At 41.1% G+C, this 25,242-nt stretch overlaps 1 protein-coding gene across 1 annotated transcript in view; it reads right to left on the bottom strand.

The window, feature by feature from the left end:
• Window positions 1–24,247, bottom strand: part of dock2-like (dedicator of cytokinesis protein 2) — a 95,611-nt gene extending 71,364 nt beyond the window's left edge. Inside the window, exons 1-23 of the mRNA XM_070913532.1 lie at window positions 24,095–24,247; window positions 21,932–22,015; window positions 19,742–19,782; window positions 19,473–19,528; window positions 19,282–19,378; window positions 19,023–19,171; window positions 18,583–18,718; window positions 17,972–18,129; window positions 16,566–16,647; window positions 16,171–16,303; window positions 15,378–15,453; window positions 15,115–15,191; window positions 13,225–13,475; window positions 12,765–12,863; window positions 12,476–12,548; window positions 12,104–12,207; window positions 10,380–10,581; window positions 8,391–8,488; window positions 8,182–8,271; window positions 7,851–7,951; window positions 5,472–5,606; window positions 1,290–1,398; window positions 823–893 (exon numbers count right to left, since the gene is read on the bottom strand). Of these exons, the coding sequence (XP_070769633.1) occupies window positions 823–893; window positions 1,290–1,398; window positions 5,472–5,606; window positions 7,851–7,951; window positions 8,182–8,271; window positions 8,391–8,488; window positions 10,380–10,581; window positions 12,104–12,207; window positions 12,476–12,548; window positions 12,765–12,863; window positions 13,225–13,475; window positions 15,115–15,191; window positions 15,378–15,453; window positions 16,171–16,303; window positions 16,566–16,647; window positions 17,972–18,129; window positions 18,583–18,718; window positions 19,023–19,171; window positions 19,282–19,378; window positions 19,473–19,528; window positions 19,742–19,782; window positions 21,932–22,015; window positions 24,095–24,137 (2,465 nt within the window). The 5' untranslated portion in view covers window positions 24,138–24,247. The remainder of the gene's footprint in view (window positions 1–822; window positions 894–1,289; window positions 1,399–5,471; window positions 5,607–7,850; window positions 7,952–8,181; window positions 8,272–8,390; window positions 8,489–10,379; window positions 10,582–12,103; window positions 12,208–12,475; window positions 12,549–12,764; window positions 12,864–13,224; window positions 13,476–15,114; window positions 15,192–15,377; window positions 15,454–16,170; window positions 16,304–16,565; window positions 16,648–17,971; window positions 18,130–18,582; window positions 18,719–19,022; window positions 19,172–19,281; window positions 19,379–19,472; window positions 19,529–19,741; window positions 19,783–21,931; window positions 22,016–24,094) is intronic.
• Window positions 24,248–25,242: the final 995 nt, after the last annotated feature.

The following is a 25,242-nucleotide window of genomic DNA, read 5'->3' on the forward strand; positions in this document are numbered from 1 at the left end:
AAATTAATGACAATAACTCTCTGCCCCTCATCGCCTTTCTACCTGTGTATTTGCTGTGCGGCTGGTGTTAAAGGTAGCACCTTTGTGATGCTGTGTTGACATCGAGCCACTCGAGGGACTGAAGCGGCAGATGAGGATAATCCACAAACACACAAAAGCGCACACAGGTCACAGAAAGGTGAAAAGAGAAATTACGGGGAAGAGGGTGTTTGAAACTGAATGTGGCCAGTCAAGAAAACATTAATTTGGGAACTTCTTTTGGGAAAGTAATAAGATCATACCAAGACAATGGATCCATGTTTGGTTATGGAATTGCTAGAGGACAAATAAAGTGCCTGAAATTTCTAGTTTCGAAAAAAAAGGACCCAACCGGTGAAGTACATACACTGAGGTCATTTCCTGAGCTAAACAGTGTATTGTAAGTTTGATTCTGGGTCAAAGGGAGCCATTCCAAGTCGTTTTGCTCTCGGGAGGCTGAGAATAAACCTAAGAGAAGCGGTTCAAATGGGTTTTGTTTGATGGTTTCACTGAAATTGTCAATTCACTCAGAGGGCACATGGAGGAGGTGCAGAGTGTGTTTGAGTGTGTGTCCTCGTGTATATGTCAGTTTGATGAGATTTTTATCACCTGATAAAGAAGGTAAGACGACCAGGATGGAATGTGTGAGGGACAGAAGGATGAGGGTCACTGAACTAAGCCAAGAGGAAAACTTGAGCTGTGCTGAAAGCTCCCATAAATCCTCTTTGTCATTGTCCCTAAATGATACCAAAGATAAGGTGCTAGGGTGTGTGTGTCTGTGTGTCTCTTTAAAGGTAAGCTTACCTGAGGAGTTTGGCATCAAACACTTTCTCAACATCATGCAGGACTGTTGGCAGGTACTTCAGAGCAGCAACCTGATGACGTACACCACAAGTAAACACTGTTAAATTACTGTCTTGAAGTCCTGTGGAAGTTGTTGGTGAATAGAAGGTGACTTTGTCATCAAACAGTCTCTCATCACAAGTGTGAGAAAAGATCTGCTTTATTTTTCACAGGGCCACTTGTCAGTCTGCCTAACTTGTTGTGACTCGATCTGTTAGTGCCTTGGCGTAAGCAGTGAGAATGAGAGAAGAAATTAAGCAGCAGAATAGTGATGTAGTCAGAATCAGATTGACAGGTCACGTTAGAGAAGTTTGAGGATTAGGAGGAGCAGGAAGATGAGGAAAAACAGAAGAAGATACAGAAAAGGTGATGATAAAGACGAGAAAAAAGTAAAGAGGAGCGCTAGGTGGTGAAGCGTGCGTGATTACCCTGAGCAGCAGAGTGGTGGTGTAGTCGGTTCTCATCAGGCTGTTGATGGACTCAAAAAGCCTCCTCAGCGACTCCTCAAACTCCGCCTGCTCCTTCCCCTCGTACAGCCTAGGAGGTCATGAGGAAATTAATGGAAATGCAACGGGGGGAAAAAAAACAACAGAAAAGGGCAGAAAGGGAGACAAACGTCAGAAAACATGATGTGACATGATTACCAATGAAGATAGAGGGAAGGATGAAGGAGTCAAAAGAGATCGAGGCAGGAATTGAAAAATGAGAGAAAACAACAGGAGGGGCAGATAATAAGTGAGGATGGGGCATGTAGACAGAGAATAAGAGACAAAGGGTCAAAACAAGGATAACTGACAAGAAGCTCAAGTTGGATGTAAATACAGACAGAAAGAGTCTTTTATCCTCTTGACAGATTTTATTTTCCGGCTTTTAAACATTCTATCATTTCTCAGCTCCACTGAGAGTAAATTATTCTGCAGTTGTTGTTTTTTACCACAGTGTAAATTGACTCCATGTTGGTAATAGTAATGCTTTTGAAGTAATCATCAAACCTGCGCTGGCTTTCTCTTCTCTCACTCGGAGTAATCTAGTAACAAGTGAAATTGCTCCTTAATTCTTGTGTTTTTATGGAAATGGGACATCAACTGAATTGGCTGCAGTTCCTCAAATCCTGTTTCAATGATGTGGTTCAATGCAATATATTAAATTATAGTGATGCAGCAAACCAATGCAGTATTTTCATGTTGACAAGGTAAAACTAAACATTGATAAGCACTGACTGCTGTGCTTATCAATGTTTATGTTGTGATTACAACAATCGTTCTCTGACTGAACAATGAAAAACTGGGTTATTTTTGTTGCCACTATTCACATCATATACAAGCAGCCGTGCATTCATCTGCCATCCCTTCAGTTCTACTTCCTCCACCCCGAGCAAACTTTTCTCTCATCCATCTCTCCACCCTTTCCTTCCCCGTCTCCTCACTATCTCTGTGTGATTCAATGGAGCTGTGCGGTTGTTAATTACAATAGAAGTTATGAGTGCTGGAGGGAAGGATTAGCATGTGGCACACAGCGAATTTAGCATGTGGGGGGAGGGATTAGGCGGTAACACACAGAGGTATTAGCACTGGGCTCTTTGCAGTGTACAGTTATGATTACAGACGCATTGTCCTGCTTAATCCACCGGGCCTCTCTGTGCATGCCTGTGTGTGTGTGTGTGTGTGTGTGTATAGAGAGATGATGTCTAGATGTGTCAGGGTCAGTGTTGGTGTGATAACACCAGGTTGTGTGCTCACACCATACACAAAGACTTAACTAACATAGTTGTGTCCCATTAGTACAGTATAGTATGTTACAGCCCCAAGAGCACCACTCTAATCCAACTCAAAAGATGTATGTGGAACTAAAAATGACCTGAAGCTGTTGCTACCACTCATCTACACATACACACACACACACACACACACACACACACAGGCACTTAATACCCATACATGAGCAAAACAACACAAATACGTCATACTAGCTCAGCAAACTACTACTGGAGACAGATGGAGAGGAGAGAGAGAGGGATGATCACCAGGGGGGAGGGAAATGAGTGAGGGACACTGAGGAACAATCTGAAGAAAGGAGGGAGTGGGAGATCAAGTACAGAAGGAGGAAGGCTCAGCTGCATGCAGTTGTGGATGAGAGGAGGAAAAGGAAAAAGGAGAACAACAAGGAAACACTAAACATGTCCCCTATGAATTATGAAATCCCTGTCTACGCAAATCAGTCACAAATGTCACCTTGTTATGATATATAATTGCAGTTCCCTGCAGGAGCAATCAGTAAAGGTGTTCAACGCTGCAATTAAGCAGTGAGATACAAGGTTTCCTCACGTTTGGTAAAATTGGAAATAAACATATTTTGCATGACACATGGACAAGCGAATAAGTGGTGAAGTGACCAACACTGATGCATCAAAAAAGTATAATAAAAATGACACTGCTCCTCTGAGACTGATGAGTGAAACATTTAAAAATGCAAGAATGGTGCAATGAGTCACTAAGTACCTTGAGTACTGTTAAATACTTTTTGAGTTTAAGAGTTTATTCATGCAGACAATCAAACAAACATTGTAGACCCCTTAGGTCAATCTGTATAAAGCTGGAATTCATCAAAACATGTCTGTATCTGATGGATGGAATAGAGTGAATCGAGTATGCATCACTGTAATCGTAGCTCTCCATGTGATGGAAATAATGTTTTTATAAACTATTTCTCATTATTTTAAGATGTGCTTTTATTATTATCATTATTATCAGATATGATGTCTTCCTATCATGAGAAATTATCTCAAAATAAGGAGAGATGTCATTATAAGAATAAGATAACAAAATTAGAAAGCCCAGATATTGTGATAACTAGAAAAGATTACATAATTATAATATAAGATGTCAAAGGAAACTGAATTTATCTCATAATAAGATCCTTATCGCATCAATGAGAAATTATCTCCATATGTCTATTTTTTATGTTTATAATCAAAAGAGGATGAATGAAGGGAAGAGAGAAGGTGATATTTAAGGATGAGGGGAAGGATGGAAAGAAAGAGGACGAGGAGAGGATAACACAAAGGAGAAATATAGAACATAGCAGTTGCTCTGGGGAAGGAAAAAGAAACAGATACAACTGATGAGCTAGACTACATGGAAGTAATGAAAGCTATAAGGTGTGAAGGACAGAAAGAAGGTGAAGGAAAGAGCAAAATCTGGTACAGCGTGCCTTACATATTTTTGAAGTAAAACGCTCCTAAACGACTTTGCATGAACACGAAGCCGGTTTGACAAGCTAATAAATCTTCAATGCCGCCTATTTAACTATTAATGACTGCCAGTCTTGATAGTGATGATGATGGAGCCTTACAGATGCACCTACAGCTCTGGTGGCTCCCTTGAATACCTAAACTTTAGATGCAGAGAAAGTTGAAGTTGTCAGCTGCAGGTAGTTGGAAGGCGACAGATAGAGCGGGAGAGAGAGAAAGGGAGAGGGAGAGGGAGATTTATTGGTTCAGAGATACCCAGGGGAGGCTGGCGAGTGGAGCTCAGTCCATCCGGGAGCAGTGGAGCGATAATGTGATGCACACACACACACACACACACACACACACACACACACACACACACACACACACACACACACACACACACACACAAAGACATACACTTAGAAGTATGTTTAAGTGTATATGTGTGGTTGAGTACACACACAATGCCTACACACACACACACTCACCCACTTGGGAAACCACACTAATGCATCCACTCTATGAATAAATAAACAAACACACCCACCACATCGATAAACAAACACACCAATTTCAACAAACAAAGCCCACGATGCCCTCTAGAAGATTAAAAAGACAGACCTTCATTGACCAATGGATTTCGATTGACAAACACATACACGCGCACACACACACACACACACACACACACACACACACACACACACACACACACACATAAATAGAGATCTCCTTCCAACTCTGTTATACAACTACTAATACACTGCTCCCAACAGAGGTACACAACCCATAACAATTCACAGATAAACCTTGCATTCTTACAATCATGTGCGTAACAGAGTGCTTGTTAAGCTGTCTTATTTACCTGCAAACCAACACACAGGTATTCAAATCACCTATAGGCAAGGCACATAACACAATTGTGGAACATGTTTCGGATCTGTCATCATCAACTTGTGCGCTGCAGTTATAAATGGTGTTGACACTTATCGTATGGTGCAGCTCTCGGCTCGGCACAGTGGGTGTCATAAGTCTCTCCTGCAGGAACTTTGTCTGTCTGGTGTTTTCGTTGGCTGCCCGTTCAGCAGCCCTGCCCTGTCATTAGCTCTCATTCAGATGCTGCACTTCATCACCAATGCTTATAAGCATTAGCAGCCTTTTCTCACAGAACTGTCAAAAACGATTACTTGGGCAATACAGTGTCACTGGGCGTGTGAGTGTGAGTGTGAGTGTGAGTGTGTGTGTGTGTGTGTGTGTGTGTGTGTGTGTGTGTGTGTGTGAGTGTGCCTTCCAGAATCTCTATTTGCATCATTGTGGGTCACAAAATAAATTAGCAGTCATTATCATAATGATCACAAAAAGGTACACAAACACTCACTGGGAGTAGAGCATGCGCGAGCGGACAATGAACTTGAAGATGTACTCGAGGGCTTTGAGTGTTCGGAGGATGGGCTCACACTGTTCCCCTCGGCTGGACACATCCAGATACCTCTTCAACACCGACATCAGCTTTCTGGGAGAGAATGATATGAGAAAGAGAGGGGGGGGGAGGAAGAAAGGAGAAAAAGGAAGAAAGAAATCAAAATCATTCAGTCAGAATTGTCATTCCTTTTCTGATGTTCCACAGGTTGGAAAGTTAATCACCAACTCCATTTCTCACTTCCATAGAGCAGAAAGACAGAGAGCAACAGAGTGAGAGTGAAAGAACGAGAGAGAGGAAGACTGGCAGGAGGGTGGAGGTGGAAAAATGGCAAAATAGTATTTCACACCTCAACAGATGTACCTTTCACACAGCTCACAGACATTTTTATTTTCCCTCAGATGCATGGCATAAAAAAAAAATCATTCTCCTACACATGCACACCCAACAGGCATATTTAGACACACATAAATATTCCGGTGTGTCTGAGCTGTTGGAGAGAGGTGTGGGAGGCAGAGAGTTCAGTCTAAGTTTATGACCTACCAGCATTTCTCTGGCTCCTTTTATTATCTTAGTGGCATGTAATACTAGCATATTCATAACACATAAACAATACTGTAGGCCAACAGAGGGTTAAGACTTTTGGTTTTGATGGCTCTTTTTTCATGAAATGGCAATAGGGGATCACCCACTAACTGTTTCAAAACTACCCAATCCTCTTAAACAATAAACGTCAATGAACTCTAATCTGGTGTCAGGGTGGCCTTGAAAATATTACCGTTATTACCATTCTGTCTTCCCTGGTTTTGTTTTGGTGCATGGCTTAAAGGCGAGCACAGGAGGATTTATTCTTTTTTTTTAGGAGCAAGAGATAGGGAGTTTAAAATGTAGTGAGAGGGAGTTAGAGAGTTTTACATAACTGCCTCTGGGCTGACAAGCGTTAAGCTGCAGTGACCCTCTTAAAGAGGGTGAACACCAACACACTGGCAAGGGGAGGGATGGAGTGATGGTGGAGAGACAGACAGATAGAGACAGAGGCAGTGATAATTGGGCAAAGGAGGATGAGAGGAGGAGAAGCAGTTGTGGAAAGCAAGAAAAGATTCAGGCGGAAAAGAGAGCAGGAGTCAGACATGATTTTAATTTCCTAACTGAAGCTTTGGCAATGCAAACAAATGTTTTCTCTCCAGCGCCCACTGAATCAAGTGAAGTGAATTATCAGTGAGTAAGAAGCAGACGGAAGTGTTTGGGGAGCACGCCTGAGTGTTTCAGCTGCTACTCCACAGAGAATCAGGGTTAAAACTCTGGCTTGCTGGGTGTACAGTAAAGTAACATACTCTAATCCTGTTCAGTCAAGTGTGCCAAAGGCCAACACACACACACTGACCTCCAGTGGCAGCTAGATACAGTGCAGTATTTAGTCACTTTTTAACAATAAATCTGCAGGTGACATTTAAATTACCACAATAGGTTTACCTTTGGCACAGAGTATGGCATACCTGACAGGATTATGTGTTTGATTCCGACTTGGACAACCCACACTAATACATTATAAACGCATTTCTGGTACTGGATTTTAAGCTGCTCTGTCCAACTTTCTAGGAACCACAAAACAGTCTGTTTTTTGGCTTGATGACAAAGTATTACTGAGATTATCTGATGGGATTTAAAAGATTTATAATTCCCAAGAGGTGGTAGAATTGCCTCATGAAAGATCACGTAATCCTTCATTTGCAATGCAAGCAAGAATATTGCAAAACTTGCTGATACACTGCTAATGTCTTCACACATAGGGAGTATGGTATGTTTGTTGACATGAAGTCTAACACTGTCCTTGCACGTCCCTCAGGTCAAACCGAAATTAAATACTCAGCGTGCACTTTATGGAGCCAACAGTAAATCTGTTTAAACCTTAAATAACAGGTCGCGCTCAGTGACTTTAATTGATAATAAAGTCTCCTGTGGCAGATTCAATAAGTAGATGTCTTTGCTTTCCCAAGACATTAACAGGATTGCTGCGTGAGCATATTGATTAGCCATTTAACTTTTAACTTTTTTGAGCACTTATGAAGAGCAAAAGGACTTTTTTCAATCACCTATGTGACTCTCTTAAACACATCATAATATTTGTCTTGTTGCTTCTTTCTAGGTCAGAATGTGTAAAATATGTTAAATGTACCTATCTTTGTCAGATTCACATTAAGTGCTCTGATATGAAAAGGGGTAGAAACTTGATGCGAGACATACATGGTGATGAGGACGGCGTCATTCAGGAAACTCATACAAAACATAGGAGGATGAGATGAAAGGAAGTGAGCCGTGAACCAGGAAGCAACCTACTTGTAGGCCAGTGTAGCGCTGAAATGCTGCTTGATGTAGGCCTCCAACACGGTGTTGAAGTGCTGGAACTTTCTGTCAGCGATCAGACCTATGATGTATATCTGGGAGAAACAAGGAGACAGAGTGCGTTACATGTTTACGTAGCAGTAGACATTTACAAGGCAGATGAGAAGTTATGTACAATCATCTGTATTGTCTAGACATGTTTATTTGGAAAAAGATGGACAGGTAGACACAAAGATGTCAGATTCGATACACACAGACAGACAGCAGACAGCCTGTCAAGAAATCAGCTACATCTGTTGACAAGGCACACACACCGCACACTCACCAAGGCGTCAAACACAAGGATGTCGTAGTCGTCAGTCTGAGAGTGTTCCATCATGATGTTGAACAAGGCATCCAGAGTGTCCTGCAGAAACTACACACATGCATACAGATAAAGGACAGGTCTGGTGAGAGCGCGCGCGCACGCACACACACACACACACACACCGGTCTACACACTAGCGCAAAGACACTTGTATTCACACCACTGACCTTGACCACCTCCTCTCCATCAATGATTTTGAGTTTCTCGAGGTTTTCTTTCAGGAGTTCAGGTCGAGTCCTCCACTTGAGCAGCCCCAGCAGGCCCACTGGAGAGGAGAGACAAACACAGAACATTTTCTGTTCCGCTGTCTTAACTGTACAACCACGTATGGTCGTATTGCTTAAGAGTACGTGCTGATCAAAGCTATTGTAATGGAAATGTATTTATAGTTGACAGTGTAACTTTCTACATTGTAATTTTTCACTTTCTGTCCTTGAACATTTGACAAAGCGTGTCTCCCTCAGTGTCACACAGAATACAAATAACCTGTTAAACTGAATTCGCCTGTCAGTGATTTGACACTTTAATATAATGCCTACGATAAGAAGTTGATTAGTTGTTACACTGTAGTAAAATTAGAAACAATTAGTCAATTTATTGATTACTCGACAGAAAATACATTGGCAACGATTTTGATCATCAGCAGTTTTCTTTATTCCATATCACCATAAATTCAATATCAATAACGGATATATATAGAGAGAGAGAGAAAATACTAGATAATTACTGGTCGGTTAATGTAAAAAAGGAATCAATAGAAAATAACTGTTAGCTTCAGCCCTAATCAAAATGTTTAATTCTGTGTTTTCCAAGTTCATCTTAAACTGATAAGCAACAACAAAGTGGCAATTTGTCAAGTGATGATTTGTCATATGGACAGTCCCCGCTCCTCTGCTTAGTGAGACTTTCAGCTGAACATTCAAATACACAGTTTCTGTCATTAATTGAAAACTGCAGTTTGACATGGGGCAGATTTCCATGTCTCTGTAGGGCTGCCCGCTTGAAGCTCACTGCTTTCCCTGTCCAATAATTTCCGACTCGCCAAGCCAAAGCCGCACATCTGGTGGGTGGCCCCAACAACACTGTGTGCATGCATGCCTGAGAGCCTTTGTGTGTGTGTGTGTGTGTGTGTGTGTGTGTGTGTGTGCCTGTGGTACAGGTGATTAATACTGCAGGATAATGTTCATTATAGTGATGGACTGGTTTCCTCAGTAACAGCTGTTGCACTGCACCTGTGTCTGATGCACATTACTGTCTGGAGTGTACGTGCGTGTATGCATTTGTAGATGTGGATGTGCACTTCAGTGTGTGTGTGTGTGTGTGTGTGTGTCTGCTTGTGTGGCTGCCTGCCAAAGTGTGTAGGACAAAATGACGACACTCCCCACTAATAAAACCTATGTATACAGACAGTTCCCCCCATCTTTTGCTTACACTATCCCATCACCATACCACATACGCACACACTCATAGTTCTGGCACTATTAACCTAATTAACATTCTGTTGACTCACCATTTATTGGCTGGACATCTCTTGTACCCTAACCTCAACCTCACCTCACCCTTCAGCTATTGTCATCCTGACTCAACTTTTAGCCCTAAACCTGAAAATAGCACTTGGCCTAATGAGGTCAGAAAAATGTTACCTGCATTTCACTACCATTTTTATGGGTTTTCTAAAGAGAAAATCTGAATATCCCAACCATTTAGCCCAAGACCAGATGCTATGCGCACTGGACCAGTAGTGTTTTCAGACTTAAAGGGACCTTCTAAGCAGTGGATTTGTCCTCTACCAATTTCACAGCCAACCGATGATTCATTGTCTTGGCCTGGCCTTATTAGTCTGTTGAAAGAAGATGTTAATTAATGTTTTTGACGTTTCAGGTTTAATTTCACACCCTCCTCTTAATATCTTATGCCCTAACCTTTCTTCAAAGTTTGTGTGTATTTTGGTGTGTGTTTCTGTGAATGAAAATGTTTTGCCCTGCCAAGTCCCTAGAGTAGCTTAATGTCACCACAATGTCACAAGGGGCCTTTTTGAACATCGTAACCCCCCCCCACACACACACACACACACACACACACACACACACACACACACACACACACACACACACACACACACACACACACACACACACAACCACACATACACTTACCATTCTGGGTGAGTTTGGTGGAGCAGACCAGGGTGGAGATGCAGAAGCTGTCTCTAGAGCTGACTGACAGGCCTCCTCCACTCCCAGACACGTTGCTGGAGCTGCGGCCCAGCGCTGACCCCTTGTGTGTGTCGCCGTGGTGGTAGCGGGTCGAGGGCAACGACAAGTAGCAGTTCACGTCTTCCATGCGCTTGCTGTCACCCTGAGAGGACAATGTGAGGAGTCATTTTCACCCAATAGTGCTGACACACCGGTAATGCTACAAGGTCGTTAATGACGGCACAGATGTTTGGTGGGTGCTGCAGCAGCATTGGGACAAAAATTACATTTCCTGTCTTGATGCAAATACGGGAGTAGAAGACGGAGAGACGCATGGGGTTTTACTACAATTGCAGTGATTTATCAGGCCAGTCCTGAAAGAAAAAATGACAAATAGTGATTGAAGTTCCACAGCAGTAATCCTCTGTGATCACTACACCTTATCTAACTGAACTGCAGTTTGTAAACTCATAACTTTGGAAACAGTGGGGCCATGACAGGTTAGAAAAATAAGAGCACAAACAAAAATAACACCAACTATTGGTGCAGCATTTTTCTTCTTAGTTACAACGTGCCGAAAAGGTAGAGTGAGTTTTGTTTGTGTGATCATACTTTACCTACTGTGCATTCTTCCAAATACAAATGTACCATCTTCAGTTCATAGATTCATTCAAGCCTCAAACCTCAACTCTGCCCTCTTTACTGCCAATCCAGAAAATAATAATGAGTGAGTGGGTGGAAAAGCAGGGAGTAAGAGATTGAAGCCATGAGTGGCACAGAGATCGAGGGGAATGTAGGGATAACGAGAGATAATCGAGAAAGAGGGCACAGAGGGACCATCCATTTGGTCTTTGAGTGAATCACGAGTAATTAATCTTCATTGCGTTTGGCATTTAATCAATAAGGGGATTCAATCTTAGCTCTGGCTCATTTGGCAGGAAATCTATTTGGCTTCAGTCAACCTGTCTGGGTGGCCATAATCTCCCGTCCAGACTCTCTACTGTATGTGTTTGGGTCTGCTTTGATGACGGTTTCAATTGAACGTATGTCTCAAACTTCTTACTCTGCTGCAGAATTTTGTTTTTACACCGTCTATCTGCCTTCTTTAACCAAATATGCTTCAGTGACCTGTAAAGTCTACCATTAATTTCTCACCATTATATACATGTAGCTGAAAAACCTACTGAATTACATGGGAAAAGGCATTGAGCTTTGGTTCAGTTAGTTTAAACTTCCCAATTCATTCATATCATTCATGACTATGAATGACGAATCAAAACCCGGCTACATTTGGTGTTCTACTCTCTATTTTTCCATTTTTTTGTAGTCGGGCTATTCAATCCAATACTGGTTTGTCCAACAAACGAAAAGGGCTGTGACCCTTTTTCATCATAAAAGGTCATCATTTGTTATTCTCAGAGGAGCTTTTGCATCGGTATAAGTCTGAAAGCTTTGCGTGTTAATCTGCTATTCGATTGCATAATGGTATCATTTTGCAAATTGGGGGTCAAGGAAGATGGGATGTGGATGACAATAAATAAGTTGCACACCCACTTTTAAATGAATCAGGTTTTCACTGGACTGAAGTGTGTCTCAGTTACTCTTGATTCGTTTTTCTTTGGAGAAGATCCCGTTTATGACTTTATCTATTTTCTTTCTGCAAAAGTTCTGCTTCTGGTTCTGACCTTGAAGACTACAAGGTCATGCAGTCCATCTTGTAGAACTGTTCCATCATCCTTCATCAGACGCACAAAGGCCATGGCAAAGTTCTTCTCGCTCTTGTCCTTGGCTGGAGACAAAGGAGACGGATGTGTAAACAGAAAGTCAGGGGAGAAACACATCAGGGAAATAAAAAGGCAAGAGGGAGGGTGAGAATTCAGGCATAGAAGGAAGAAAGACTGCCAATTTGTATAATCAAGTGTGTGTAATGATGCCTTGGGTCATTTTCCAAATTGCCTCCAATCGTTCGGCCCTTTCAGTGTCACATTAAGCTCAGGGGATCCGAGGAGAAGAGGTAAGTGTGTGGATGTATGGAAACAACAGAGGCTGATACTCACACTCCTGGGAAGAGCGGTGCCTGAACATGAAGCGTAAATGAATTCTGTGCATTTCTTCCAGAGAGACTGCCACCTGAAGGACATCCCATGTTATTATAGAAGATGAAATAACAGATACCTTCAAATTCTAAAGGTATACCATGACATCCTGGGATTATTTTCTTGAAAGTTGTGGTTGAAATGAGGAATGCAAATGCTATACCAGACATCTGAATAAAGAACATTTAATTCTACCACTAACTACTTTTGAACTGTTAGCTCTGCAACTCCTTCTACAACACACACACACCTTAATTGTCTCCATCCAGCGGGGCTGTTTGATTTGGTAGTAGATGACTGATCTGTACTCACTGACCGCCTTATCCCCTGCTCCCAGACAGATGGAGTTCTAGGAAAGAGGGAGAGAGAGAAATATGAGCTGAAGGATTTTATGTTTGTGTGTTTGTCTGTGTGTGTGTGTGTGTGCAGTGTGCATGTGCGTCCATGTATGCATAAGATGGATTTTCATTCAGGGATAAATCCACATTTATGTGCGTGACTATGAGAGGGTGAGTAAGCGCTTGATCAGTGTCATGCTCGCTCACTGGGCCATACCACCTTAGTCTCTTAAACACTGCACATATGGTACACACACACACTTTCGCACCTACACACTCTACTTCAAACCCCCCAAACACACAAACCAATCTCTATTTACACATCCCTTTCCTATTAACTACACCAGCGTGCCCTCGTCGCATGCTGCTCACCTGTATGACTTTGCCCTCCTCATCACAGACCCACATGATGACCTCCACGTTTTTCTGTGTTGTCTTGTTGTACTTGTCGAAGTCGCCGCCCTGTAAGGTGAGGTAGATGTCGTTGCGAACGTCTCCCGGCATGATGATCTCTGGGAAGCCCAGCTTACGGGCCACCACGGTGCTGCGGTCCACCAGGTGAGGGTATTCCTTCCGGATCTGAACGATGTCCCCCACCAGAGCCTTCATGGTCACCCACAGACCTGCAAGGAGGTGGGGGTCAGCCTATATATTAATGTTTGATAAGTCAGTTTTTCAGGTCCACAATTAATAAAAGAATGTCTGCAGTGAGGCTGCTGATTTATTCTTTTTTAAGAAGTATTCAGTGTTTCCCTTAAAAATACATATTCTTGATAAACCTCTGCAAAAGTATTTCGATCATCATGGGAAAATTTAGATGGACGATATATATATATAGGTCATAAATCTAAAGAGTAATAATAACAACAAGTTGATAGATACATTAAGTTAGTACAGAAATACATTTCAATAGTGACCAAAGTCACCCAAAACAACTCAGGAAAAGGTTATGTGTAGATACCAGAGAGTTAAATCTAATACTTCTTAGAACTTTGTTTGACCAAATATCAATACATGTACTCAGACAAATAGGTGCCACTCCAGGCTATTTTATATGAGGAATCCAGAGAGGAGCTTGCATTTATATTCACAGGTAAGTAAATTCAAATTAAAGCCAAATGAATGAATAAGAAATCTCAAGGTCTGGTACTATTAATACTGAATTTAAAACATTTTACGATGTTTTCAGGACCTACAGAAACCCTGACACATGAAGCTTGAGAGCTGAACTTGAAGTGAGATCCACTTTGTGTGCATTTTTGTGTTTATCTAAGGGGAACATAATATTAAAGTGTTCCAAGGTGAACCAGGGAAGCAAAAATGTCTGCTGTTGTTGCAGACTAGACTGCAATCAATACTATAAAAGTTCTGTCTCCTGTTTGTGAAAGGGGTGAAAGCGAATGAGACAAAGCAAGGGTGAAGGTGTTATTGAAATAGGCAGAAATTTAGTCCTAAAGGATATAGGCTCTCACAGCTTTCAGGGAAATTATGTGAGAAAGCAAAGACAAAGTATGGACAGAAAGTGGAAAAAGGGGGTGAGCTATTTTAGGGAAATACATAGTTGGTGAAATCTAGACTATGTCACAAACCCATATTTTCAAGGCTAACCACATACCTACAGGGAATACTGTGTGTGTGTCAGTGTGTGTGTGTGTGTGTGTGTGTGTGTGTGTGTGCGTGTGTGTGGGTGTGGGTGTGTGCTGTGGCAGAAGCTTCTCAAAGTGAGAGGAAGGAGAGATTAGGGGTGAGTAATGTTAAGAACAGACATCTGGTGGCCTCAGGTGCTCCGTCCATATCTGCTCGTCCGGGTGCTCCTTTAATATCTAGGTTGTGCCCAGTGCTTTCAGGAGCAGGAGGAAAGATAAAAGCTGAGCGATATGACAGTGCAGTCCAACATGGGTTACTCTATGTGGAACAAGACAGTGTCACCCATAGGGGCTGTCAAACCTAGCCATAAACAAGAGGTAGTGGGCGGCGAGACTGGAGGCTGGTGGGGAGAAATAAAGGGTAAGTAATATGAAAACATCGGCTCAAGGGCGCATGCTATCCATCAGGATAATGTCCTTCATTTTCACCCACGGAGCAGAAAGACGAGGCGAGGATGCAATGAGAAACTGCCATTTTGTCTGACCACAAATGACTGCAGCACACACAGTCTAGTGGGAACCTTCAGTGCATACAAGACCACTGACTTTGCCAGAATAGTCACATGGCTTACACACTAGGAAACAGAGAGCAAAGCCTGTAAGTGCGGAACAATACCTTGGCCACCACTGTCTCCTCGTAATGCTGTCACTTTGTTCAGTAAGGTGTGGAGAAAGTCATTCTCAGCAACGACCCTGGAGCCAAACAAACGCACACAAACACCGTTTAATCTTAAAATCGAAACCTTCACACACTAAATTGCAATGTTGCTATTTTAATTACAGGGAGGATCTGTGAACAGAGATTTAAGTTTCTTGGAGAAGGAAAGGAGGGAGAGAGGGACAAGAGGTGGAGTAATAGAGGAGAAAAATAGGACATACGGGAAGAAGGGAATGAAGAACTGCTTCTCATCATCGCACTCCATCTTCCCTTTGATGATATCACTAATGTCCATCACTGCCGAGAAGAGAAAACAAATGTGTCTGTGATGACAAATCAAAGAAAATGCTATACAGTAATTTCTGATGTGGATTCACATCAGTCAACAATGAGAGCCTGTGTGAACATTTTGTTTATAAAGCACTCTATCACACGCTAGTCTAGCAAAACAGGCCTCACTACATACCCTGATAGCTGTTTTTTGAGGTTATATGAGGATACAGGCAACTTTTTTGAGCCAGTGGGAGCAACAAAAGCCTTAAGGGTAGAAAAAAAAGTAGTGAAGAGGTCACCATCAATATTTTAGTTTTGTTTGTGCAAAAGATGACTGTGGTTGTACTGGGAAGCTCCCAGGTGTAAATAAGGGCGATAATACCTGCAGCAGCAGCAGCAGCTGGCAAATCAGACAAATTACTCTAACCTTTAGGGAACAAAGGTAAAAGTGACTGAGGAGGCAACTAAAGGCCATTGTTGTTGGCTAAACGGGTGAAATTTGGCAATGGAATGAGGCAAAACAGCCTTTCTCTGTCATCAAATGTATTGCAGCTTTAAGAGAGAGGCAACTAAAAGCAATACTTGTGTTGTCAATACAGAGAAATCTTTCTGATTAGCAATTTGTTTTAAAAAAAGTCTAATAACTACAGTTAATACTTTGCACATTGCTTGACCACTTGGACTGGCAATTCAGCAGCACTTTCGACCAAAATGAAATGGTATTGGCTGCTCTTCAAGTACCTGCCACCCCAAACGGCCGCCTCAGGCCCAGAGTGCCCTTCTTGTTCGTCTCTTTCAGGTCCATCCTGCCCACTCGCACTATCTGACAGATCAGATAAATCTTTTCTCTGCTCAGGTCCTTGTTCCCTAGGTCCTGGTAGAGACAGACAGGGAAAGGAGAGCAGAGAGAAAAGAAAAAAAAGAAGAAGCATATGGAGTGGGGATAAGAGATATAAGGATGAACACATAGAGGAAAGAGGAGTTGGGGGACAGACAGTTAGTGGGAAAGACAGTGGGAGAGAAAATGAAAAAAACAATACAATCTTCTAAGAGGGAATAAATCCATTCATTCCTTTATAGTTTAGAAACAGCTAAGCTAAGAAACAGTGTGATAGTGCCCTCCCGTGGTCACTTACTGTAAAGACAACCTTCAGGTTGTTGAGCATGTCAATCTCCTTGGGGAATCCTTTGCTTCCCCATCGTACCAAGTAGTTCTCACTGCACCAAGCATGCAAAAGAGTTAAAAGACACACAGCATATCTGTTACATTACTGTTCTGCAAACAAAATTGTAATATGCAACCACACAGAATCATGTGGATCCACCAACGTTACCCAGTGCAGCTGCATAATAATTTAGATTCAAGTGCCAAAAATACAACCCTTTTATTCCCAATAGCATTTTCCTGACATACCAGCATGTACCACTGACAGATGGATGAATAGAAGGATAGACAGCAAGACAGACGCAAATATACAGTAAGTGTCTGTGGGTATCTCAATAAAAGTTGAGAAAATGTTGATACTTTCCTAAAACCTTCCTGTCATAAAACCCTACTATATGCCATTTTTTTCAGAGAGAGAGACAGACAGATAGACAAGGAGAATGAATGGACAGTGCAAACGAAAAAAAACAAGCATTTAACCAATCAAACAAACATAACAAGCACAGATGGGACAAAGAGAAACAGACATCAGGACAAATGGCAAGAAAGTAAGAGACAATCGAATGGTGGATATATACTGAGAAAAAAAGATGATCGATCCAGGTCTATCTTAATACTCCCAGCTGCAGTAGCGGAGACATAGATATACCCAGTATGACAGTGAGTGACAGGGCTTAGCATCAGCCCTGTCAGGCACCACATAGCTCTGCCTGTCAGTATCTGCTGCCCTATAATTTGTGTTTTCTGTATTCTTATTTTTGGCAGACCATTGTTCTAATTTAGCGGGGCTCACAATGGAGGAGGGAGGACAAATGAGGAAACAAGAGAAGGAGAGATATACAGACAAGAGGAATTGGAAGAGAAAGAAGGAGAGTGTGTGTGGGTGTTTTAGACAGCTGAGGGATGGAAAAAGGTGTTTTCATTCATTTCGGACAGCAAATGGGTACTAAGAGGGATAAGGTGGAGGCTACACCCACTTCATCTTAATTTTTCCATATATTTATTTTATCCAATGGATCTAGTTTACTAATCTTATGATCTCCATCCTTGACGTACGAAAATCGGACTCATAAGCAAAATTACAGCAACATAAGCTATATGAAGACTCTATGTGACTCAACACTACCCCCCAAACTTCAAATGTATGAAAGAAGAGTTAACTTAAATCCACCAGACTTCCACATAAAGATAAGCTTATCATTTGAAGCCTAAACACACATTTAAACTTGCATATGAATCCGGGCTTCAAATCCTTAAATCAATCTGAAAAGGAGACACTGAAAAGAAAACATCAGCACGTACCACCGTCAAAAACACCTTCTGAAGCTCATTGTATGAGGGTAGGGACAAAAGCTGAGAAAGAAGGACAAGTGACACCTGATGATGCTCTGTTTGATGGGGTCATAGAGGGACATGAAGAGCTCCGAGTCCTCTCCGATGCGACAGACAAAGTTCCTGACAAACACGTAGAGGCTGTGGGTGGGGGAAGACTGGATTCGCGCAGAGATCCCGCTGTGGTCTGTCTGGATGTTGGACTGCAGGAGAGGACATTAGTTGTCTGAGGTTTACTTGGGATAAAATGCCAGTCAAAAGTCTTCATTTCAAGGTCTTGACAAATCTGGTTGGCTGGTATAATAATTTACAATAGTTGGTTACTTCATTCTGGGATGTACCAGATGCAGCTTCCATTTTGTGTGTTTGTAAGGGAGAAGAAAATCACTGAATAAGAAAATCATAATACATTTAGTACATACAGTACATTCTTTAAATTCTATTCTTAAATGAAATGACAAAATTCTCATCCTATCCATATTGGGTTCAAGATAGCTTTTACATTTTCCGATATTATATCCCCGTGAAAGGGGAGAACAGTTACCCAGGAAAAATCCCATGGTGTACACGTCTCTGAAAAAGTCCAGCACAGTCAAACCACAGCAACGTCAAATAAATTCAATTTTAATTTAATCCTGTGATATTCTTTTCCTTACCTGCTCCTCTTTGATGCGCTCATTGATCTTGGCTGTGGCCTCCTCGTGGGCCCGAAATAGACTGATGACACTAGCCCGCTCTGGTTCCAAGATGTTCCCGTCGTCGTCTCGAACCACCTGATCCAACTCCAGGATCCTGTAGTAGGAAGCAGAAGGGGTGAGGAGTGGGGAGGTTGATGGAAGGTGAACAAAGGACAAAGAAAGGGCAACAAGTGGAGGTGGAAAATGGAGGAGGGAAGAAGACATAGGGGTGATGGGAGGGAGGAGGGAGCAGAGAGAAAGATAAGAGGAGAAGATAAGTGTTAGAAAGATGTGAAGGTAGATGAGACGGGAGCAAATTAGCTTGTGTGACAGATTGAAATTGGTAATAAAAATCAGTTTTGAACAGTGACAATATTAACATATGTGTGAACACGTGATTTTTCTTTTAACAGACATACTTGTTGCCATAGTCAATCTTTGAGGTGACTTTCTGCTTGAGCTCCTTGAATTCGTCACTAGGCAGAGTCCCAGACAGGAGCTGTGAACGCCACTCCATTAGCTCCCACATCAGTCTCTGGACCTGCTTCACACGCACCCTTTTATTGGCCTGGACAGGTAGATGTATGGAGTTACACTCAGACACACACACACAAACACACACACACTCACAGATACAAAGGGTTTTTGCTTCTTTGATTTTCTTTAGATTTTTTTTACCACAAACAGCTGCTTCCATATGCTTCCCCACTCCCTCAATGTGGTGGTCACCTCCTTCACCAAGGGCATCTCAGCAGATATCATTACTTCCTCATGTCTGGAGTAGCACACACATATACATGAAAACATAAAAAATTAAAACGCCACTTTTGGAGTAACATACCTTTTGGAGACAGATTTATTCCACTCACCCTCGTTTTTCAATGATGACCTCCTTAAGATGGACAAAACTGGCAGGGAACACTCCCTGGAGAGGAATATGTGTGGTGGAGATGAATAGGAAAAAAAAATCAGTGGTAGCTCTCACCTTTCCTGTCCACAAAACTAGAAAAGAAGATCTCCCAGTTGAATAAAGCTGGTTGAATGGCATGCATTATGTGTCATTATCACCTTCCTGTTAAAATCAATGTGATTACACAGTAAGGTGTAAAAACCAGGTTATGTGTGTGTGACCTCTTACCTGTAGGGCTTTGTTTCTAGCCATGTAGCCTCTGTACCATCCTGGAAGACAAATAGACTGTCATCTTATGGATATCTCTACATGGGAAGGCTTTTGGTGTTCAGCAATGAAATGTGGTGGTGTCTAGATTGTATGTGGAAAGACTGAAACCTAGAGGGAAAACTAGGATGCATATAATCTTTAACTGGTATAACAATTACCTAATATTTGTATACTGCTTTATAGTGAAGTTATTTATCATGTACAGTGGTGGCCAAAATTATTAGAACACCTGACAGATCTGAAAATATTGACTTTTTTTTGCCTCCAAAACATGATTTCATTTGATAATGTTCATGAAACATGCAGACGGTTGCTCTGAGCACAACAAATATCAGATGAAGTGAGTCCTACTGTTTTTATCCACTTTTAACTTTAATATTTGGTATGTCCACCTTTTGCAGCAATTACAGCAGCACATCTCTCTGGCATAGTGTCAATGTATTTCCTGAGAACCTCAACACTAATGTTATCCCATGCCTTCTGCAACTCAAGCCAAAGACTTTCCTTTGAATGTACAATAGATCTGTCCAGTTTATTTTCCAACTCGCCCCAAATTTGCTCGATGGGGTTGAGATCCAGACTTTGAGGGGGCTAGTCCATCATTTTCAATGTTCCAGCAGATTCCTTCTGTCGCAGGTAGCTCCGGCAATAGTTAGAAGAATGTTTAGGGTCATTGTCCTCTTGGAAAATAAATCCATGCCCAATAAGAAGACTCCCAGATGGTACTCCGTGCCTCACCAGAATGTTGTGGTATACTTTCTTATCCATGATGCCATTCATTTTCACTAAGTCACCTGTTCCTGAGGCTGAAATGGCACCCCACACCATAATACTACCCCCTCCGTGCTTAACTGTTGGCAAGAGACACTCATTTTTATATCTCTCCCCCTCCCTCCGTCGAACATACACTCTGCGCTTGTTGCCAAACTGTTCAAACTTGGACTCATCAGTCCACAACACTTTATACCAATCTTCCTTTGTCCATTTCTTGTGTTCTTTTGCAAATTTCAGGTGTTTCACTCTATTTTTCTCTTTCAGTAATGGTTTCTTTGCTGCTATTCTGCCAACAAGTCCTTCTTCACACAGATCTTGAAGACACTGTTGCACCATTAGTCATTGTGGTGTTGATCTCATCACGCAGTTCTCGTGAGGTCTTTCTTCGGTCCTTAAGACTGAGAATTTTGAGATGCTTCACTTGTCTGTCTGAAAGTTTCTTTTTTCTACCTCTCCCCTTTCGGTTCTGGCGTGAATTGGTGGCATCATGGCGGTCTAAAGTGTACTTTACAGTGCTTGGACTGCATCTCAAGTCCTTGGCTATGCGGCTGTAACTCCAGCCAGCATCAAAAAGGGCCTTTATTCGAACCCGTTGCTCACTTGTTAGCTCCTTCTTCACCTTAGCCATGTTCAAAGAGCAACATGTGCTTCAAGACTACTTCTAGAGAGAAAACCCTGATGTTACCAGTCACTTAATGAGCAGGATAGGCCTTGTACATTCAAAAGAATCACACAGCTGTGTCCTAAGACTCTTGCATCACCATCAATTTAACCACGATCACACCTGACAATGATTACACAAGTAATTTGGCTTCTTCTGCGAAGGAACATGATTGTGTGACATTGACAGTGAAATAAGCCTAGCTTGTTTTTTGTAAGGAAAATGACCTAAATCTCCTTATGATGGCTCTATTCTATGGTTTATAGAGCATAATGATGACTTTGTAGATATTTCATTCGTTTTATGGGTATTTTAATGGCCAATTCAACAAAAACAACTGACACCTCTTAAATATGCCAAGTGTTCTAATAATGTTGGCCACCACTGTATATCAACATTTTTTCTCTGAAATATGACAAAAGATAGACAGCTAACATCTTTAACTTTAACTGAAAAAAAGTATGGTTCATCAAAATGACATAGTATTTACTGTCTGTAAGTACAATCTGTAAGTACTAGCTAGGTTAACTAACATTTTTCATTTTGACAGTTTTTCATTTGGTTTGATGCAGCTGGTTTATATATTCATGTCTATGCACATTATTATTATTATTATTATTATTATCATTATTATTATTATTATTAAATAATATATTTTTTTCACTTATCAAAATGTAAAAGAAAATTCAAAAAATGTTTTGAGATGTTCTTACCATCGCAGACCTCCTGGATGTGGACCATATCGCCGACCTCGAGGGAAAGCTGCTTCTCTCCATTGCTGACAAAATTCCACTTTACTAAAAAAGAAATTGTTACAGTCTGATGAGGGATACATTTGATAGACCGTAGTTTAATGGTGGTACAATGAAAAAACTTCCCATGCACACAAACACCATCTGAGCAGAGCCAAGACTACTCATGATATGAATGTTAGCCCAAGCAGTAAGCTAGCTTGATTGGTGAAGCGCAGCAGTTCTTAAGTAATCTTGACAACAGTTCACGTTTCAGGCCAATGGCTAAAGAAACAAAAAAACACCGGAAACGCCAGGAATATATACATATACACACATACACACATATATATATATACATATATATGTATATACATATGTATATATATATATCTACATACATATATATATATATATATATATACATATATATACATACGAACGATCGTGTGTATATATGCAGGCGGGGCCTCACATACGTCACCACAGGTCATCTGCCTTAAAAGGCATGAATATGTGTGTCAATAGTGTCATGCCCATACCACATGTGTCCTCTCCTTCAGGGAACAGAAGTTATAGTCATAACATGTCGTATTCACCGGTCATGTGTTTGCTTGTAAGCATATGTTTTGAGGCGTATGTCTTTTAATTTTTGTAATTTTAACAGTGAATGGCTTTGTGACTATTTGATTTGCTTGGTTATTTTATCTTAGGCCAATATTTGCGTGTGTTCTATCTAATGAGTTTTTATTGCAATGTTTGGTTTTGATGCAGTGATTCCCTTAATCCAAGACAATGTTCTCCTATGGGAGACAATGAAGTAACCATAACTTTATATCTTTGGGATTTGAAATGTTGAGAGGTCAGGCAAAACAAGCAAGATGTCAACTCAGGCTCTGGGAAACTGTGATGATGGGCATTTTTCAGTATAATTGTCAGTTGCAGCCTTAGATTTACTGTATATGAGGACAAGCAGTATTGGCAGTAGCTACTGTACACTGCCTCACTGCAAAGCGGCGCACTGGATATCAATTAGTTGAAGAAAGTAAGCAGTTAAACTGGTGCTGTCTGCCTGCACTAGCTGCTCGCTTTTCTCCAATTGTGTTTCATTTTTCAACCAATACTTTAAGATGGATTCAAAATTAAAACGTATGTGTGTACGGTTCATAACATTGTGTAGTTTCTACTTTTTGATCAACTCTGTCTACAGTATTTAGCTGTACGGCTTCAAACTCAAACAAACTCCCTTCCTTCTTCTTACACTTCCTGTGTTGTAGTCTTACACAGACCAGGAAGAAATTCATTTTAGATACAGTAGATAACCAACACTTCACTGAGCAATCATATTAGTAATTGATTCAAAGTGGCTTTAATAAACCCATTGTCATTTTAACTGTTAATCTTAAACTATAAGCTGTAGAAACTATTCGCTCACTTTCTACTATACAAACACATATACATGTCTAACATATCACAAGTAGCTGGTAAATCAATGCACCGTCTGCAACAGGCCAGTGAAACTCTGCTATTATAATCTGTATTAGAAGTCAGAAATCTGTATTCTTGCTAAGTTTGTGTCTGTCCTGCATATCTAACGGCAACACATGCTGATCGGCACGGCCATATTAAACCCACATACCAGATAAACAGATTGTGCTTTAAGTTGCGCTTTCACAGTCTTGGATTTGTTCCTGGTGCCAAAACTGTCATCAGGAATAATTTATCTTCTCGCTTCTGTATTTGTGTGCGTTGCATAATGTGTAATGCATAGAGACTGCCTACTAACTGCCACTCATATCAGCTTAGGATGGATGCTAATTACGTTTATGATTTTATCCCTCACACAATCCACTGTAGCTCTTATGAGTTGTGTTGAAGTTAAATGGTGAATATGATTTTAGGATTTAAGTTCTTTGGGGGAATTACATCTGATGTTTACACCCTAAAGTTCTTTGAGGCCGTTGGCACCTGCTCACATCCTGTTAAGCAGGAAGTGAAGCTCATCTATTTTTTATTTTTTATTTTTTCTTATTGATAGCATGGATAGTTTACCACACATATACACCTAGAGACACTATAGCAACATATATGTGCATGCACACACACAAAAACAAAATACACACAAGTAAGCGCATACTGACTTACCTACACCATACCGCTCTGTGATGGTCCTCGTCCAAGGAACCATGATGCATGTAGTCCTTTATCTACTTTCTACTCTTGTCTTTCTGATTGTGCTCCTATTTCTCTCTCTCTCTCTCTCTCTCTCTCTCTCTCTTTTTTGAGTGTGTCTGCTAAACCTCTCACTTCTGTATTTTTTTTTTTTTTTAACTTTAAATGAAAGCAATAAGCCCATCCCCCTTTGCCTCTCTTCCTCTTCTGTCTCCCCTCTCTTCCTGCCTTCAGGCGGTTAAGGGGAAGTGGGTGAGTACAACGAGGTGGAGTCCTATAGAGACCACAGGCCTGCGCAGTGTGTGAACTCTCCATTTTGTTCATTTGGACTCAGTGGATTACCTTATATGTATTATAATTGAAAGTAAAACATCAATAACATGAGTCTCCTCCTGTTATAGAAAGGTTAAAAAGTGATGAAAGTTTTGCACTTCTCGCTAAAGCAGAGCCTGTTCCTTTTTGAAGATGCAGATGTAATCAAATGTGACAGAAAAGCTCAAATCTGAACAAAATATGTACTGAAAACACACAGTGTACAAAGTCGTTGAACCGTGGATGACTTCAATCGATTGTCTGCCAGCTCACGTCGTCTCTCACACAGTGCACTCTCACCTCTTCTCTTTGTGCATCATCCTTCAAGCGCGTGGAATCAAAATTCTTTTAAGTCAGAAGGATCACAGGTAATGGCTTGATGTGTTTATCTATAGATACCTTCAGCTCACCCCCGTGTTGTCCTCACCTCCTCTCTCCTCCCTCCACAGCAAGAAAGATAATACTGGAAAAAAAAGTTGTCTCTGTTTCCACAGAGAAAACAGGCAGATTTTTCATGATAAATGTAAAATACATATATAATATGTTACAAGAGGTCACTATGAAAGAATATCTGTTCAATTTATTACAAATACACATATTATAGCGAATTGTCTGTCTGTAATTCAGCTTTAGTAAATTAGATTTGAATGTCTCTGTGGGCTGGTAAAACAACAAAAATCAAAAACAATGCGTTTGTCATCCGATTATCAATCACTGACTCCATGAGATCTTTATGAGAATCTGTGAGAGCTGTCCAGTCACACAGTATTCATATTTTCTATATTTTGTTTTAAATTCAACCAGACTAT

Source organism: Enoplosus armatus, chromosome 10, assembly GCF_043641665.1.
Source record: "Enoplosus armatus isolate fEnoArm2 chromosome 10, fEnoArm2.hap1, whole genome shotgun sequence".
NCBI lineage: Eukaryota > Metazoa > Chordata > Actinopteri > Centrarchiformes > Enoplosidae > Enoplosus > Enoplosus armatus.